The sequence below is a fragment of the Hydra vulgaris genome, chromosome 02 (assembly GCF_038396675.1).
Source record: "Hydra vulgaris chromosome 02, alternate assembly HydraT2T_AEP".
Taxonomy (NCBI): domain Eukaryota; kingdom Metazoa; phylum Cnidaria; class Hydrozoa; order Anthoathecata; family Hydridae; genus Hydra; species Hydra vulgaris.
This window is the reverse complement of record NC_088921.1, coordinates 47,240,560-47,258,560: the sequence shown is the minus strand read 5'-3', so window position 1 is coordinate 47,258,560 and position 18,001 is coordinate 47,240,560. Positions and strand designations below refer to the sequence as shown.

General features: G+C 28.9%; 1 protein-coding gene across 1 annotated transcript; it reads right to left on the bottom strand.

The window, feature by feature from the left end:
* Positions 1-2,246: 2,246 nt before the first annotated feature.
* LOC101241784 (uncharacterized) lies at positions 2,247-10,852 on the bottom strand. The gene is made up of 6 exons (XM_065791137.1): positions 10,429-10,852; positions 6,173-6,484; positions 5,095-5,406; positions 4,323-4,634; positions 2,943-3,254; positions 2,247-2,699 (listed from the first exon to the last, which is right to left on the bottom strand). The coding sequence occupies exons 1-6, from the start codon at positions 10,608-10,610 to the stop codon at positions 2,378-2,380; spliced, it is 1,752 nt and encodes a 583-aa protein (XP_065647209.1). The 5' UTR covers positions 10,611-10,852; the 3' UTR covers positions 2,247-2,377.
* Between the last annotated feature and the right edge of the window lie 7,149 nt (positions 10,853-18,001).

The window sequence follows — 18,001 nt, the reverse complement described above, 5'->3', positions numbered from 1 at the left end:
ATATATATATATATATATATATATATACATACTACTATGATCAAAAAGTAAGGTGAATTTTTTTATAAAATGAAAATTTTTTATTTATTCTTCCAAATCTGTATCGTCCCCCTCAAAATAATCCCCCCCGGCCCCAATGCACTTTTGCCAACGTTTTTTCCAGTCTTCGAAGCATGCCGAAAAGTCCTCGGTAGGGATAGCCTTCAATGCGCGTGCCGATTCACGTTGGATCTCTTCAATGGACTTAAAACGATTTCCCCGGAGTGGTCTCTTGAGCTTTGGGAACAGCCAGAAGTCACACGGTGCTAAGTCGGGCGAATACGGTGGTTATGGAGCAACATGGGTAGAGTTTTTGGCGAAAAACTCACGAAGAACCAGTGCTGTGTGCGAAGGCGCATTATCGTGGTGCAAAATCCAAGAGTTATTGGCCCATAATTCCGGTCTCTTTTTGCAAATAGCTTCACGCAAACGTCGCATAACGCTTAAATAATATTCCTTGTTGACAGTTTGGCCAGTTGGAAGGAATTCGTAGTGCACGACACCACAATAATCAAAGAAAACAGTCAACATGACCTTGATTTTTGAGCGACTTTGACGTGGTTGCTTCGGTCTCGGCTCGCCTTTTTCACGGTATTCACTCGATTGGTCGGTTGTTTCAGGGTCGTATGCGTAGACCCAAGTCTCATCGCCAGTAATAATTTGTTTGTAGACGTCTTGATAGTCAAAAAGCATTGCTTCACACGTTTTAACGCGACGCTCTTTTTCAAAGAAATTGAGAAATTTCGGCACCAAACGTGATTTGAGTCTTTTGAGGCCCAAATGATCCTTCAAAATCGCTTGCACCGACCCAAATGATATTCCAACCATGTCAACAAGGTCTCGAATGGTTAACCGACAATTTGCAAGCACCAATTCTTTGATTTTGTTGATGTGGCGATCATCAATCGAAGTCGATGGTCGTCCGGAGCGTTCCAAGTCATCAACACGTTCTCGGCCTTATTTGAAGTCTTTGTACCACTTGTAAACATTTTTTTGAGACATAGTCTCTTCACCGAAGGCCTTTTGCAACATTCGATACGTTTCAGCAGCAGAAATACCATTGCGCAAACAAAATTTAGTAGCACTTCTTTGCTCAACAAAATTAGACATCGTGAAAATCGCCGAATGCACTTTTGGTACTTCAGAAACAAGCGTAAACAAAAAAAAAATAATTATGAGTTTGACATGTAATTTGGCGCAAATGTTAATGACATTCCTACCAACTTAAAAATAAAAAAGATTGGACGATTCGAATAAGGCGGGAAGTTTAAATTAAAAATTCACACTTTTTGATCACAGTAGTATATCAAACAAAAATGTTAACAATATTTTGACAACACCATGAGAAAACGTTTATCGCAGCAATAACGTCGAATAAAACTTTTACACTTTTAAACGTGAATAGTTTATCAATTAATTGCTTATAAGTCTTAGTTCTTATAAAAATATTGATCAAGATAAAATTTTCTATTTAACCGTACAAAGTTTATAAAATTTAGAGGTGTTTAAATGGACCCTTTCTTGTTCCTAAAATTGCCCCATAAGGGATATTTTACGCAGCACAATGATCTGAATTTTTTTTACCCCCACCTAAAGACTGTGCACATTCTCTCTGTTAAATTTCAGCATTATACTATTTTTGTCTGGGTTTGACCTTATTTTTTTCTAATTCTATTCGACCACAATTCCGTTTTTACTATTTGCGACACTATTTCATTTTAACTATTTGCGACACAATTCCTTTTTTATGTTTTCGACACTATTCAGATTTTACTCTTTGCGACGCTATTCCTTTTATTATTTGCAACACTTTTCCTTTTTTCTTTTTTCACTATTCTTTTATTTTTCTTTCGACACTATTCTGATTTTAATGTTTGCGACATTATTCATTTTACTATTTGCGACACTATTACTTTTTTTTTTGTTGCGACATTATGCCTTTTTTAATATATTCAACACTACTCCGAAATTCGGGCCCTTACGGAGCTTTTTTTTTGTAATATCTAATAATGGAAGATTTTTTAAAATTTCGGGGGGCTAATGATAGTTGAATTCAATGACAAAGTTACATAAATAAATATTGAAAAATCTAAGCGGGAAAAACCTTTTTTCACATTGTGTAATTTGCATTAGTAGGTTGTAGATAAAAATTTAAGTGCTGATATAGCACTTAAATTTTTATCCACAAATAAATAAAACAAATAAGATTCAAATATTATCATATTTGATTTTGCATCACAGTTATTATACTAATAATGGTCGTCAATATGTCAAAAATCTAGCAGGTTATAGTTATTTATTATTATTATTTAAATAAGTACGAATTCAAAAATGTTTATCAGTAAGGTTGCGGAAGTAATAAAAATGCTGCAACAATTTTTGAAACACCAAATACATAAACTTCATTTGCCCACGTTCCACCTCTACCATCTGCATTGCAATTTGTTGATTTTCCAAACTTTTTATATGACACCCCGTTCCCAGCAAAACATTGTCCACCGTATTGTAAAGAAAAGACTGTAAATCCACGTTCAGTTGCAGCTCTGTAACATTTACCTAAAGGATCAGCACGCTGTTGGGGTATTCCATCAAGAATAGAAGATTTGCCTTCAAGTTCAACTAAAGATCTTTTAGGTGTGTCTTTCCAACAGCCAAGATTACTAAAAATTTGAAGTTATATTACTGATAATGTTATAGATTTATGTATGCAAACATGTTAATTAATGATTAATGTATGCAAACATGTTAACTACGTTACATATTATAAATGATAACAAATGTTTTTCAATACACACGTTTCAAACTTCATAAGGTAGATAAAAACATAAGTTAGATAAAAACATAAGGTAGATAAAATATAAGGTAGATAAAAGCTTTATTTAGTTAAAAACTTAATCGCTCACGTGAACATAAGATTTCTGCGATTAATACGAAAAAGGAAATCTTTTTTGTAAACTTCATTTGCCCATGTTCCACCTCTTCCATCTACGTTACATTTGCTTGAGCGTCCATACTTTTTGTAACTTGTTCCATTTCCTGCAAAACACTGTCCACCATATTGTAGCGAAAAAATTGAATACCCATTAGCTTTTGCGGCTTCGTAACATTTAATTAAAGGATCTAAACGTAGCTGAGGCGATCCATCAAGTAATGAAGACTTTCCTTCTAACTCAAATAGAGTTCGGCTTGGAGTGTCTTTCCAACAACCAAGTTTCCTTTAAAATATATTATTTTTATTATTCTAAAGTTGTAGTTATTTAAAAATATTAAGTTCTGCCAAAAAACATTTTAAAGATTCTAAAAAGATATCTTAAAGATCTGAAATGAATCTTAAAAAGTCTTACTCAAGTTAGCAAGGTAATTGTAATTTTAAAGATAAAACTTTGAAAACAATTATAGATATTAAATATTCAAGTTACTTGGAGTTTAAGTTTGGAGTTAATTTTACTTTTTTTCTATTTAATGTACATAAAACGTAAAAAAAGCGTCACTTATAATTGCATTTAATGTACATAAAACGTTAAAAAAGCGTCACTTATAATTGCATTACTTAAATACTAAACAAACAAAAGTTCTTTATCACCTGACCTAATCCTCTTGAATTAATTCTTCAACAAAATTTCATTTTATTACTGGAATACTGATTTGGTTATATTTTCAGAGTTTGATTTAAGCAAAAAAAAAATTGGAAAATGATCAGATATATCCGATTTTAGGATACCTGATTGGATATCATTGTCGGATACATCTGTTGTAATGATATTATTAATCAAAGACGCTGGATTTTTTGTTACTCTTGTTGGACGATTAATCAAGGGGATTGCTCGAAAAAAAGTTTAAAAAAATTAAAAAATTTTTACGAAGTTTCGAAAAAAAGTATCGTAAAAGTTTTTAATTTTTTTAGTGAAATACTGAAAATTTATTGTCACATGATCATAAAATTTATTGTCACATGATTATAAAATTTATTGTCACATGATTATAAAATTTATTGTCACATGATTATAAAATTTATTGTCACATGATTAAAAAATTAATTGTCACATGATTATAAAATTTATTGTCACATGATTATAAAATTTATTGTCACATGATTATAAAATTTATTGTCACATGATTATAAAATTTATTGTCACATGATTATAAAATTTATTGTCACATGATTATATGAAAAAAAATCTTTTCTGGCAAAAAAAGTTTTATCTATATTTTATTCCAAATTTTCAGTAATTATGAGTGACGCATTTCATTATTAGCATAATCAAATAGAAAAATATTATTACTTAAAATTAACAACGACTTGTTCTTTTAAACTCTGTTCGTTTAATGTGTATACTTCATTTGCCCATGTGCCACCTTTTCCGTTTTGATTACAATCGTTAGATTTTCCAAATTTTTGATAAGATACTCCATTTCCTGCAAAACACTGTCCGCCGTATTGCAAAGAAAAAATTTTAAATCCACGTTCTCTTGCAGCTATGTAACATTTTAATAAAGAACCACTACGTTGCTGAGGTGATCCATCTAGAATAGAGGACTTAGCTTCAAGTTCAACTAAAGTTCTTTCAGGTGTGTCTTTCCAACACCCAAGTTTTCTATAAACAAACAAGTTATTAATTACTGACAAATATATATGTATATATATATATATATATATATATATATATATATATATATATATATATATATATATATATATATATACATATATACATATATATATATATATATATATATATATATATATATATATATATATATACATATATACATATATATATATATATATATATATATATATATATATATATATATATATATATATATATATATATTATATACATATACACATATGTATATATATATATATATATGTATGTATATATATATATATATAAATATATATATTATATACATAAACACATATATATATATGTATAAATATATATATATATACATATATATATATATATATATATATATATATATATATATGTATGTATATATATATGTATGTATATATATGTATGTATATATATATTCAAATTTTCTAACTTAAACTCAAGTGTTTCAGAATAATTTCCATATTTAAAGTCTTCTTGGTAAACTGCATTTGACCAAGCACCTCCTCTTCCATCCACATTGCACGCATTTGAAGTTCCGTACTTTTGATAAGCAAGTCCGTTTCCTGCAAAACATTGTCCACCGTATTGTAAAGCAAATATTAAATATCCGTTAGCTTTTGCAGCTTTGTAGCATTTTATTAACGGATCTAAACGTTGCTGTGGTGATCCATCAAGTAACTGAGATTTTCCTTCCAAATCAAACAAAGCTCGAATAGGTGTGTCTTTCCAGCAACCAAGTTTCCTATAAAGTATTGTTTTTTTTTTACATATCTCACACAATCTTATATAAATAAATATGGGTTTATTTTATTTGAACAAAAAAAATTTAACTACGATTACTTAATAACAAATATATTTAGAATATTTAAGTGATTCATATTTTATTGTATTTTAAATTTTTTTTCAGTTCTATTTTTAAAAAACATCAATGATCAAATTAAAGTTGATAATGTTTTCATTTACAACTTTCAGCAGTAAGAGTTTTTTAAATAAAATTGAAAATATGTTATAGATAGAAAAAAAATAATTTTAAAAAGACTATTAGTAAACTTATTGAAAAATTGAAAAAGATTGAGGATTGGAGGAAGGCTGGTCTATTATTAGTATGGTTGCTTTAATATTATCAAATTTGTTTGAGACACCATCTCCTGACAATTTAAATAATTTGCATTTTATTGCTGTAACCAAAAATACCAAATATTTTTGCCTTCAAATCACGCCATAAATCTAATCAATTTTTAAATCACGCTAGAAGAACCACTAAATACTATCAAAAAGTTTATTTTGATAACAATGAATAGGTAAAAAGTTCCTTTTTAAAAATTGATATAAATATCACTTTATTAATGTTTTTTAGTCAACTATAAAAACCTTAGTATCATACCTGTTGTATAAGTATAACTCTATATAATGTACATTAAATAGAAATAATTAATGTTATACTATCTCTGTTTGTTTCATAAAAATTAATATAGAAATAGAAAAAATACCTAAGTAATAATAATTACCTAAATTCCACTATTTTTTCTACTTTTATGCTTCGATCGTTTTCTGTGTAAACTTCATTTGCCCATAATCCACCTTTTCCATTTGGTTGGCAATCATTTGATTTTCCATACTTTTGGTAAGATATTCCATTTCCTCCAAAACAATGCCCTCCGTTTTGTAAAGAAAAAATTTTATAGCCATATACTTTGGCAGCTTCATAACATTTGGTTAAGGAATCTAAACGTAGGTTAGGTAATCCGTCTAGTAACGAAAACCTTTCTTCTAACTCAAATAGAGTTCGATTGGCTGTGTCTTTCCAGCAACCGAGTTTCCTATCAGACAAAGTTTATTTTTAGCAACTAGTTCAAAAATGTTAATATATGCATAATATATTTATATTTGCCTCAAAACTAGTTAAACTTCTCCAATAAAACATAGAATATACAATATAATAATACATTAAATATTTTTATTTATAATTTAAAAACTAGCCAAATTTTTTTATTAAAAGTTTAAAAAATATACTATTAAGGGAGTAAATAGTTTTGCTTTAAATATAGCTATTATCTTAAGCAAAGTAATGTTTACTTCAAAAATATTTGCATAGAAATATCTACATAGAATTTAAACGTTAGATAATTAGCTTCTTCTTTCTTTTTTCTTCTTCTTTCGTAAAGATAAAAAACAATTTTTTCATTGAACCCCTCTGACAGGGGCTCAAAGAAGATACGGGTGATTACAGTCATCACAATCTTTTCATAGAAAATGCGGGCTTTAACAAGTTATAAGACAAAACTGTAATAAGAATTATATAAAAATCTGTTGAAATATGAAGAAATAAAAACTATATAAAACTCTGTTAAAATATGAAAAAATAAAAACCTAAATAAACATTTACATTAAACTGAGAAAAATAAAATCAAAGTAAAATAGAAGAAAAAAAAGTTGAATTATTTTTTTTAATCATTATGTTTTCAGTTAAATATAAAGAATAATATTAATTGAATTAACTTCTAAGAAATTAAGCATAGAAAAATAACAATTATACATTGTACTAAGTTTTAGGGCGGTCATCTATTTTTTTATTTTTATTTTAATTTTTTTTTCTAAAATGATTTCGCCATGTTGAAATGATTACTTTAAAAGCTGTTCCATATCTTAGGTTCTTTATATATTAATATTTTATTCTTTATATTTAGTTAGTTTATATGCGACGGTGTATATGTGAGTTCCTCATTTGATCTCAGGGAGCCGTAATTGTTTAGATCTGTAATTGATTGATAGTTGATGGATATTTGATGAGTTGATTGACATGATAAACTAATTGATAATTGATCGATAGATCGTAATTGATGAATTGATTGTTAATGACGACTTTATCAATAATTGATTACTGAATCGCAATTGTTTTTATCTTAAATTTTGTTAAACTTTTTTGGCGTGAAATTTTCAATACCATTATACATGAAGATCTTGTGCTGAAATATACTTATCTCATATACATTCATTATTTTCAAGAAGTTCAAAATTTACCAAAAGAATTATAAGTTCCAAAAATAAAAGATCTCTGAACAAGATATCTAGATTTTTTTAAAAGTTAATAATGGAAGGTCAAGTTACTAAGCTCTAAAATACAATTCAATAAAGAGGTATCATTTGGTAATTTAGTTTTACTATCGGACAACACAATCAAAGACCCGAAACCATTAAAAGTGGAAGGTAACAGATTACTCTGTGGCTATTATTACACTTAAGCAAGTTTGAGTTCTTTATGGAAAACTTCGAAAGAAGTCAACGGAAAACGAACGAAGTTAAACAAAAAAATAATTGTTTCAGTCATTGATAAAAACAAAAACTTTCAGTATAAAAATCGGCTTTAAAAATCGTCGTAAAAAGTATTAGTTTGGATTTATAAATTATAAACTATCAAGACAGAGTATTTTCTCTTTGATAGAGTTTTTCTGTATTTATCTCTATATTATAGTGTGCTTACTTTTTTTTATATTTTATTTTGCGATTTAAATTGCAATTAAATTACAAGTAATTAAATTGCGAGCAATTAAGTTGCGAGGGTCATTTACAAAAAAAGAGACATTTCTAATCCTGAAAATTACAGACCGATTTCAATTCTCCATTGCTTCTCTAAAATCTTAAAGCGGATTATGTATAATCGAATTTTGACTTTTCTAAATATAAATAATATTCTATATAATAAACAGTTTGGATTTCAGCCAGGGTATTTAACTGACCATGTCATTATTAATATTGTTCACGATATATTTAAAGCACTTGACGAAAGTAAGTTAACCCTCGGAGTTTTTATAGATCTTAGCAAAGCCTTACAGTAGACCATATCATTCTTATAAAAAAAAAACTCAAAGGTTATGGTACTAAAAGCACATATTTTGAATGGCTCAAAAGTTATCTAAACAATAGAAAACAATACATATCACATGAAGAAGGAATAACTGATTACATGACTATAACTTGCAGTGTTCCATAAGGCTCAACTCTGGGTCCACTTTAATTTCTTATTTATGTAAACAATATCCATAAGTTTCCAAACATTTTAAGCCCAGTTTTATTAGCAGATGACACGAATTTATTTTATTCTAATGGAGGTATCAACCTTTTATTTAAAATAGTAAACAAGATATTTTTAAATCTAGCGGAATAGTTTAAGGCAAACAAATTGTCTTTAAATTTAAATAAAACTAAGAATACTTTTTACATAGAATTCACGATAAAGAAAATATTCCATTATTTGTAATTATTTTAAAGATGCATAATTGGCATCTTTAAAATAATTAGAGAGTCATCACTAAAGTTTTAAGGATCGATACTTGATGAAAACTTGACCTGGAGAGAAGACATAAGAACAATAGAAGATAAAATTTCGAAAAATATTGGCTTACCTATACAAACCTAAGCCAATTAAACCAAAACTGCTTGAAAATCTTATATTTCTCCCTCGTGCATTGTTATATAAACTATGCAAATATTGCATGGTGCAGCTTTAATGTAAGTAAAATTAAAAAATAGTAGACAAAAACACGCTGTCAGAACTATTTCAAGTGCATGTCGATTCACACATTCTAAAGAACTATTTATAAATCATCACATAATCAACGTTTTTCAGTTAAACCTTTATCAAACTCTTCTTAATCAAAAAATTTTATCAAAAACTTCATAATAAAATAACTCCTATAATACTTAATACACTTTTCAATAAAATTAGTAACGTGTACCCACAAATTTTTAAATTACAATTATGAGCAACCTAAAATGTACTGTTACTGGTTACTAAATTTTCTATTGCCATCAGAGGTCCTAAATTATGGAACACTTTATTAAATAACCAGCTGAAAAATTGTTCTTCACTTTCTCTATTCAAACCAAAACTTCTTATGTTAATTAATGAAAAAACGATGTTAATTAATTAAATAATTAATTAATGTTAGATAATTAATTAAATTCTTATTAACTTTATTAATTATTAACTTGTCTCTAATTTAAATTTTCTTTAAATTTTCTTTAAATTTTTAGTATTTTAAGTGTGATTATTTTTTCTTTTCTTTTTACGATTTTCTTTTAATTTTAAATTAATAACTGATCATAACATACTTGTAAATATTTGTATATAATTTTTAAATGGTACAAAGTAATTCTATGTTTACCTTTTAATGGTTGTACACGCTTGCAAAGCACTTCGGGGCGTAGTGATAAGGCAAATATTGTCTACTTTTAGCCCACGTCATGTAGATTTTATTTATATAACACGGAATTTTACTCTTTTTTTTTAATGACAAAATAAGTAAAAAATAAAAATATTTTTTGCTTTATTAGTAAATAATAAAAATTTTATAAGTTGTAGCAGTCAAGAAGCTAACAAAAGTTTTAATTGTTTGCAGTGAAAAATCTCGAAGGAAAGTATTTTTTTAGCGTTAGAATAAAACTCTATAAGAATAGAACTATACTTAATTGACACCACCAATAATTTTTAGAAATTAGTATATATTTCATAAAATAATTCAAAAACTATTATTTATATAAATTTATATTTAAGAATAAAATTAGTTATAACTGTCGAACAATAACAAAGTAAACTAAATCAAAGCAACACGTCAAAAACATCGTGACGTCATCTATACGTTTTTAAAGATTCGTACAATTTTTTTTGGATTCCTTAATTTTATTTGTTACTTATCGTAACTTTCTACTTGATAAAAAAGGTATGTAAAAGGTAATGGCAATCATCTTAATTAGTTTAACTTACCGAAACTCTTTCATTGGAAGAACTCCTGTTGCAAGTTTTGGAAGGATTTCTGTTGCAGCTGATGAAAGTATTATTTTTTCAATTGCTGGGAACTTTATTTTTGTTTCACGAATCTCAAGTGCTTGAATATATTCAATACTTGTCAAAAAACCAATGATAATGGCAAAAATGTTGACCAACATATTAAGTAACAAAATTTAAATAATAATTACAGTTTTAACTTTGTACGGCGTGATAAATTTATAAGCGCTTAAGTTGTTTTTTGTTAAAAAAAACCCTCTTCTATCTTTTTTTTTTTCCTAACACCTCTTTTTTTTTGGCACAAATAATAAGTTAAAATCCTAATTTATACTCTTTTCATATGAGATATGCATTATATTGAATGCAAAGTAAGACAATATACTGCGTTCTCTGATAAAGTGGCAGGTTTTAACGTTAAAGGATTTTCATAAAAATGCGGATAAAGGATTAATACAATATAACGGATTTATGAACAAAAAGAGAGAAGTTAGTACAACTTTTAACTATTAACAATTAAATATTTTGATACAATATACGTTTAAACTCATTAATATTTTAGTTTACGTAATATGTAACTTACGTAATTTTGAAAAGTTACGCAAAACATTTAATTGCCTACTAACTTTTGCCAACATCGCAGTATGCGTCGCGCTGATAGAAAAAAAAGGAAATAGTCTTATAACTAGAGAACTGTTTAACACTTTGAAGTAATTTTTTTAACAAAGCATCAACTATGAGATATTGTTTGTTTATATATATATATATTTATAAAAAAGTCCGGTCTTTTTTAAAACCGGTTTCATTCCGGTTTTTTAGGCGGTTTATCCGGATTTTTGATTAAAAAGATACAAAACCGATAGTTTTTGATATTTAAAACTCTAAGTCTGATATATCAATTTATCTTTTTTAAGGGTTACAGGCATTTTTTGTCTCCTACTTATATTTTCATGTTAAATAAAAAAGGAAATAACATAAGTATTTTATAACAAATAAAAATAAAATAAATACTCCAGAAGTTCCATTCCCTTCAATTGCAGAATAAAGTTTCTGATGCTAAAATAGGTTTTTAACAATATATGGCTGTGAAAATAACCGTTTTTTAAAACTTGCTAATCAATTACAGTTGCACGGTTTAATGATACTTCCTTGGTTTCTTTTCTTAATACGAACCATTACTCTTTGACTTCCTAAAATTATTTAACAACAAACATCAAAATTTTAAAAAGTTTCATTATTGTAATAAATAGTATAGTTTAAGATTATAGAAATTATCTATTATCAAATTCTAATTCTAATAATTATACATTCAAGAAAAAAACTGTATTCACTGTAGTAGATATAATTGAAATATAAGTAATTTCATATTGAAGACCCACTCCATGCTGCATATCCACAAATGAAGACTGCAAGTTCCAAATTTCAATATAGTCTTTTTTACAATTTTATCTTTATTCCAAATAGTTTCCAAATTAAACTCCTTAGGACGTGCTTGACATACATGACAGTACTGAGGAGCTAAATTTTTTAAGCATTTTTGATACCACCGGCTACTGTCTTGTAGAAAACCTCCTAGGTAAAGACTTAAAGGGTAAACAGATTCTATTTGTTGACCAGCCTCGCACCCCTTCTTCATCTATTAGGCTGGGACAGATGTATTTTTAATACATTGTTTCCAGTTTAGGATGTTAAATCCTGAATCTTCTTGACTCAATGTATGGGTTTTGCTTGTGTCTCTGTTTTTATGACTAGGCAACTCATTCTATTATCTCCTAATGAGGGTACAGCTCTAAAACTCAGTTTTATGGTTCCAAGGCCGGCTGGTAGTCAAGTTCTTTAAAATTTTAAAAATTTAAGATAAAAACAAAAAGTACCAAAAACTATATAACACAAAAAACCATTGTCATCACTATGTTCTCTAAACCATTCACTAATATTTGTGGTCTTCGAAGTAACTTTTCTTCTATTGAGTCTTATCTCTTGCAAAGTTCACCAGACCTACTTGCTCTTTTTGAGATTAATTTAAGTTCAGCTGTCTCATCTTGCAATCTTAGTGTTGATGGTTATCTTCCTTTAATTTGTAAAGACTCCAATAGTCACATGCTTGGTCTTGGCATTTACATTCGTAAGAATTCATGCATTTGTCGTGAAACTAGGTTTGAATCCACAGATTATTCTTTCATGCGCTTTCGTTTAGCACCACTTCACCCTATCGTCTTTCTCTTTGTTCTATATCGCTCTCCTTCATCTCAAGACTGCACTCTTTTTGATATTATTTCTGATCATATTGACCAAGTCCTCTCTCTTTATCCATCAGCTAATATAGTCGTTGTCTGTGACTTTAATGCTTACCACACTGAATGACTTGGCTCTAGTGTCAGTGAATCTGCAGGCATTAAAGCCCATAACTTTTACCTTTCTCAATCCCTAACTCAAATAGTCAACTTTACAACTTGCTTTCCAGACAACCCGAATCATTTACCTTCTCTACTTGACTTATGTCTTGTTTCTAATCCAAATCAGTGCTCAGTTTCTCCACATTCACTTTTAGGTGCTTCTGACCACAGTTTGATCCCTCTAAAACTAATATCTCATTCTTCTTCATCACCTGAATCTCCCCTCTAATCGTACCTCTTACAACTACCTAAAAGCTTATTGGGACTCTTTCCGTGATTTTCTTCGTGATGGCCTTTGGGTAGAAATCTTTCGTCTTCCTGTCGAAAAGTATGCTTCTTACATAACTTTGTGGATTCAGGCTGGCGTGGAATCTTTTGTTCCCTCTCGATGATTCCAGGTCAAGCCTCACTCTCCTCCATGGTTTTCCGCACATTGTGCTGCTGCGATTGCCAATAAAAACCGTCACTTCCATATCTATCAGCAAAACAGTTCTCCAGAAAACAAACGTCTGTTTATTACTACTAGAAACCATTGTAAAAAGGTTTTGTCTGACGCCAAAGCCCGCTATTCTCAGGTCATGAAATCTTGTATCTCATCTTAAAATATAGGCTCTCACTTCTTCTGGAGAATCTTTAATAGTATTAATAATAAGGGCAAATCTTTAATTCCACCTCTCTTGTATGGTTCAGAATTTGTCACCTCACCTAAAGACAAAGCTGAACTGTTTGCTAAAAACTTTTCATCAATATCATCTCTTGATTGCACTAGTTGGGTTCTACCAGATATAGCCGTCAAACAGGTTGATCCATTGCTTGACATTCGTATCACTCCAGCTTCTGTATCTAAAGTGATTTCCTGCCAAGACTTTTTTACAGCTCGTGGTCCGGACAACATACCTGTTGTTGTCTTGCAGAAGTGTTTCCCGGAGCTGTCGTCTATACTCTCAAAACAAATCAACAAGTGGTTATCAGAGTCTTGTTTTCCAGCCTGCTGGAAAGCGACATCTGTTATCCTTTTCTTCAAAAATTCTGGAGAACAATCTGATTTGTCTAACAACTGTCCCATTAGTCTTCTTCCTATCATAAGCAAGGTTTTTGAATCTTCAATTAACAAACACTTAATTTCTCACCTTGAATCTAATAATTTACTTTCTGTCCATAAATATGGATTTCGATCTTCTCGTTCTATAGCTGATTTGCCAACAGTAATAACCGATAGGTTTTGTCGTGCATTAGATAAAGGTGGAGAGGTAAAGGCCTTCGCTTTTGACATTTCAAAAACTTTTGATAAAGTTTGGCATACTGGTCTTCACCATAAGCTTTCTTGTTATGGTGTATCTGGCAAAATCTTTAAGATTATTAAATCCTTCCTTTCCAATCGTAGTATAAAAGTTGTCCTCGATGGACAGCACTCTTCTTCTTATTCTGTAACTTCAGGGGTGTTCCTCAAGGTTCTATCCTTGGCCCTTTACTCTTTTTAATTTAATTAATGATCTTCCAGATACTCTCACATCTAAGGTGGCATTGTTTGCTGATGATACTACTATTTATTCTTGTCGTGATAAGAAACCAACACTCTCTGATTGCTTGGAGGGGGCATTTGAGCTTGAAAAGAATCTCACTTCTGCTACAGCATGGGGCTTACAGTGGCTGGTGAACTTCAATGCAGATAAAACTCAATTTTTTTAGCCAATTGTTATCGCAATAAGTTAGACCTTTTTATGTTTATGAACGGTGATGTACTCAATGAGTCATCTACTCTTCATCTTCTAGGATTAACTCTTACTTCTAATCTTTCTTGGAAAGCATATCTCAAATCAGTTGCAAAGTTAGCATCTGCTAAGGTTACATCTCTTTATCGAGCTCAACACTTTCTTACTTTGGATTCTATTCTCTATCTCTATAAATCTCAAATATATATATATATATAAATATATATATGTATATATAAATATATATATATATATATATATATATATATAAATATATATATATATATATATATATATATATATATATATGTATATATATATATATATATGTATATATATATATGTATATTTATATGTATATATATACATATATATATGTATATATATATATATATATATATATATATGCATATATTTACATATATCTATATATATATTTTATATATTATATATATATATATATATATATATATATATATATATATATATATATATATATTATATATATATATATGTATATATATGTGTGTATATATATATATATATATATATATATATATATAAATATGTATATATATATATATATATATATATATATATATATATATATATATATATATATATATATATAATATATAAAATATATATAAAATATATAAGAGCTAACGTCTCTTGTGCCATCTACTTAAATTCATTCTCGTGTTACTCGTCATTCAATTAAGTGTCATCTTTTTTTATGACTGTTCCTAAGTGCTCCAAAAACTCTTATTTGTCTAGTTTTTTTCCTTAAACATCAGCTCTTTGAAATTTGCTTCCTTCATCTTGTTTTCTTGATTCATATAGTTTGCAATCCTTTAAGTCGTCCGTCAATCGTTATCTTGCTCTACAATCTTTATCTTTTCTCTTACAGTAACTTCCAACTTTAATTAGTGGTTGCTTGCAGCCTTGTTAAAAGCAAAGATGTTTAAAAAAAACAAAAACAAAGTGTCAAGTCGGTTTTTGAATAAAACTCACAGTAGTAATAATGATTTTAAAACATGAGGTCACAGAGATCGCCTGAATATTTTTGCTCGACAGTAAAGTCGATTCGCAGTAGCTATATTTTATTCAAAAAAACTAGGCGACCTCTGTGACTACATGCTCAAATCAATCAATGTTTAAGAAATCAAAAAATCAGCAAAAATATGCTATGCAAAAACCTTTTTTTTTCTATTTCTAGTTTTACATTCAATTAAATATATGATTATTTTAATTTCGCAAATAGTATAGAAGCTTAACACTTATCGTATACTTTGAAAGGTTTTTAACAAAAATGCGAGTTTTTTAAAACCTTGAAAAAACCCTTATATATCAAAAGTTTAAAAAAACTAAAAATAATTTTTTTTTTTTTTATATAGAATTAAAAACTGAATGCAAAAAAATAAACTTAAAAAGTTTTAATATGAAAAATCACTAAAAAATATGGTGGCCTATAACTGGACCGAATTTTGAAATTTCTAAAATCATAGAATATGACAATTTTGATTTTCAACTTTTGATTTTTCATACTTACTAATTAAAATATGAACTACTAATTTTTAAGCCAACTGCAAATTCAGCCTACTGAATTTTCAACCTGCTGTATTTTCAACCTGAAATTTCAACCTACTGTATTTTTAACCTACTGTATTTTCGACCAATTTTTCTTTCGATCAACTTTATAACTGCGTCTTTTACGGTATGTATTTTATTTCTTTGTCGGTGATTTGAATCAAAGTTGAGTTTAATCAGCCGTGGCACAGTAACTGGAGTGATGGTTTGTTAGGGCGCTCTAGAGAAGCATGGTGAAAAAATATTTCTCTCAGAATTTTGCTCCCAGACAATTTTCCCATTCGTTCATCTATTTTGTGATAAAATACAAAATATCAAGTTGTTTAGTCATGTTTAAGCCTTGCCACCAGCTCCCTGAATTTTCTTATTAAAAGTTATGTTAGTCCTTTTTCTAAACTAATCTAAATATTTTTCTAAACTTTTTCTAAATTTTATTTAAAAAAAAAAATTTAATGAAAGAAGTTAAACAAGAATTACTCATCAGACTGTATTATTTGCTTGAAAAACATTTTGTTTATTTTAAAATTTTTCAACAAAATATATGACAAACAGATTTGATTAAAACATATTATGTGAAATTTTGTAGCGCTGTATAGTTAGAGATGTTCGGACTGATTGACGTTTTTCTGTTCGCCCGTGTTCGTACGGTCCGAACCACCGAGCCGGTCGAACACGAGCAACAATAATTTTGTCAAACAACCCGGACAACTCGGACACCCCAAACACCGGACAGAAAAACTAATGTCGAACCGAACATCGATCGATCACCGAACAGTCATTGAACTAAAAATCTCGAACGCGGTCGGACGTCGAACATGCAAATAAATGAAAAATAAAAAATGTCACAAGAATTGGACAATTTTTTGTTGTTGTTGTAATTCTTCATATTTATTGGTATTTCATATTTACAGGTTCGTAGTAATTTCTAGTACAAATTTAAGTGAAGTATATACCGGTAGTAAATTTAAAAATAAAGTTGAGTAAGTTTTCAATAAGTTTTCTTAGTGTTTGTCCTTGGCATTGAAATGGGAATTTTGCAGTTCCTTGTCCATTCGAAGTAGCATCAAGACTTCAATTGTTTCTGGTGCAAGATTGGCTCTCCTGTCATTAGTAATCAGCTTTGCAATGGAATTCATTCGTTCACTTGGGGCTGAGGTAACAGGAATAGCAAGAACAAAGCTAGATACAATGAACAATACTGGAAATGTCTCTTTATTTTTTTCCCACCACTTTAGTGCTTCATTCCCCAAATTTTTTAAATCTTGAACATTTGGTGCCACAACTTCAGTTCTACTATATTGTTCAATTTCATTATTCTCAACAGGGGCTGTTGAGTCAATAAAGGAAGAAAGTGAAGACAAAATGTGGTTAGAAAAAGGCTTGGTAGAGGAGTGCTGCTTTTTCTGAGGTGGAGAATTGGTCGATGATGAGTTTGTCTTTTCAAAATTACAATATTGTATAAGACGTCCAGGTTGGTAGAAGCATTTTGTCCGAAAACTTTGAAAGACTTGCAAAAAGGAATAAGAAACAAACCAATGCAATGAATATGATTTATTTTGAATTTATCAGACAAAATGTCAGTTGCAAAACTTGACAAGTACGTAATAAAATCTTTTTGGTTTTTCAGTGTCATCATCAATTACATAAGATTCAGGATTGTCTGATTCAGGAGTAATGTTCAAAGGAATCTGTGCAAAAGATGAGGAGAAATGACTTGAAATAATCTTGCATACTAAAATTTAACAAAATTGGCATATAAATTGTTGGATAGGTTGACCCTTCCAAATCATCACTTGCAGTTTTGAAAACTTTTAAAAATTTAACCAAAACCTCCAACTGATTTTTGTCGATTGCCTC

Coding starts and splice junctions, on each gene's coding strand:
- LOC101241784 (XM_065791137.1), bottom strand. CDS start 10,610: ATGTTGGTCAACATTTTTGCCATTATCATTGGTTTTTTGACAAGTATT. Junction 5,407..6,172: donor GAAAAAATAGTGGAATTTAG/GTAATTATTATT, acceptor AATACTTTATAG/GAAACTTGGTTGCTGGAAAG. Junction 2,700..2,942: donor CGCAGAAATCTTATGTTCAC/GTGAGCGATTAA, acceptor TCAAATTTTTAG/TAATCTTGGCTGTTGGAAAG.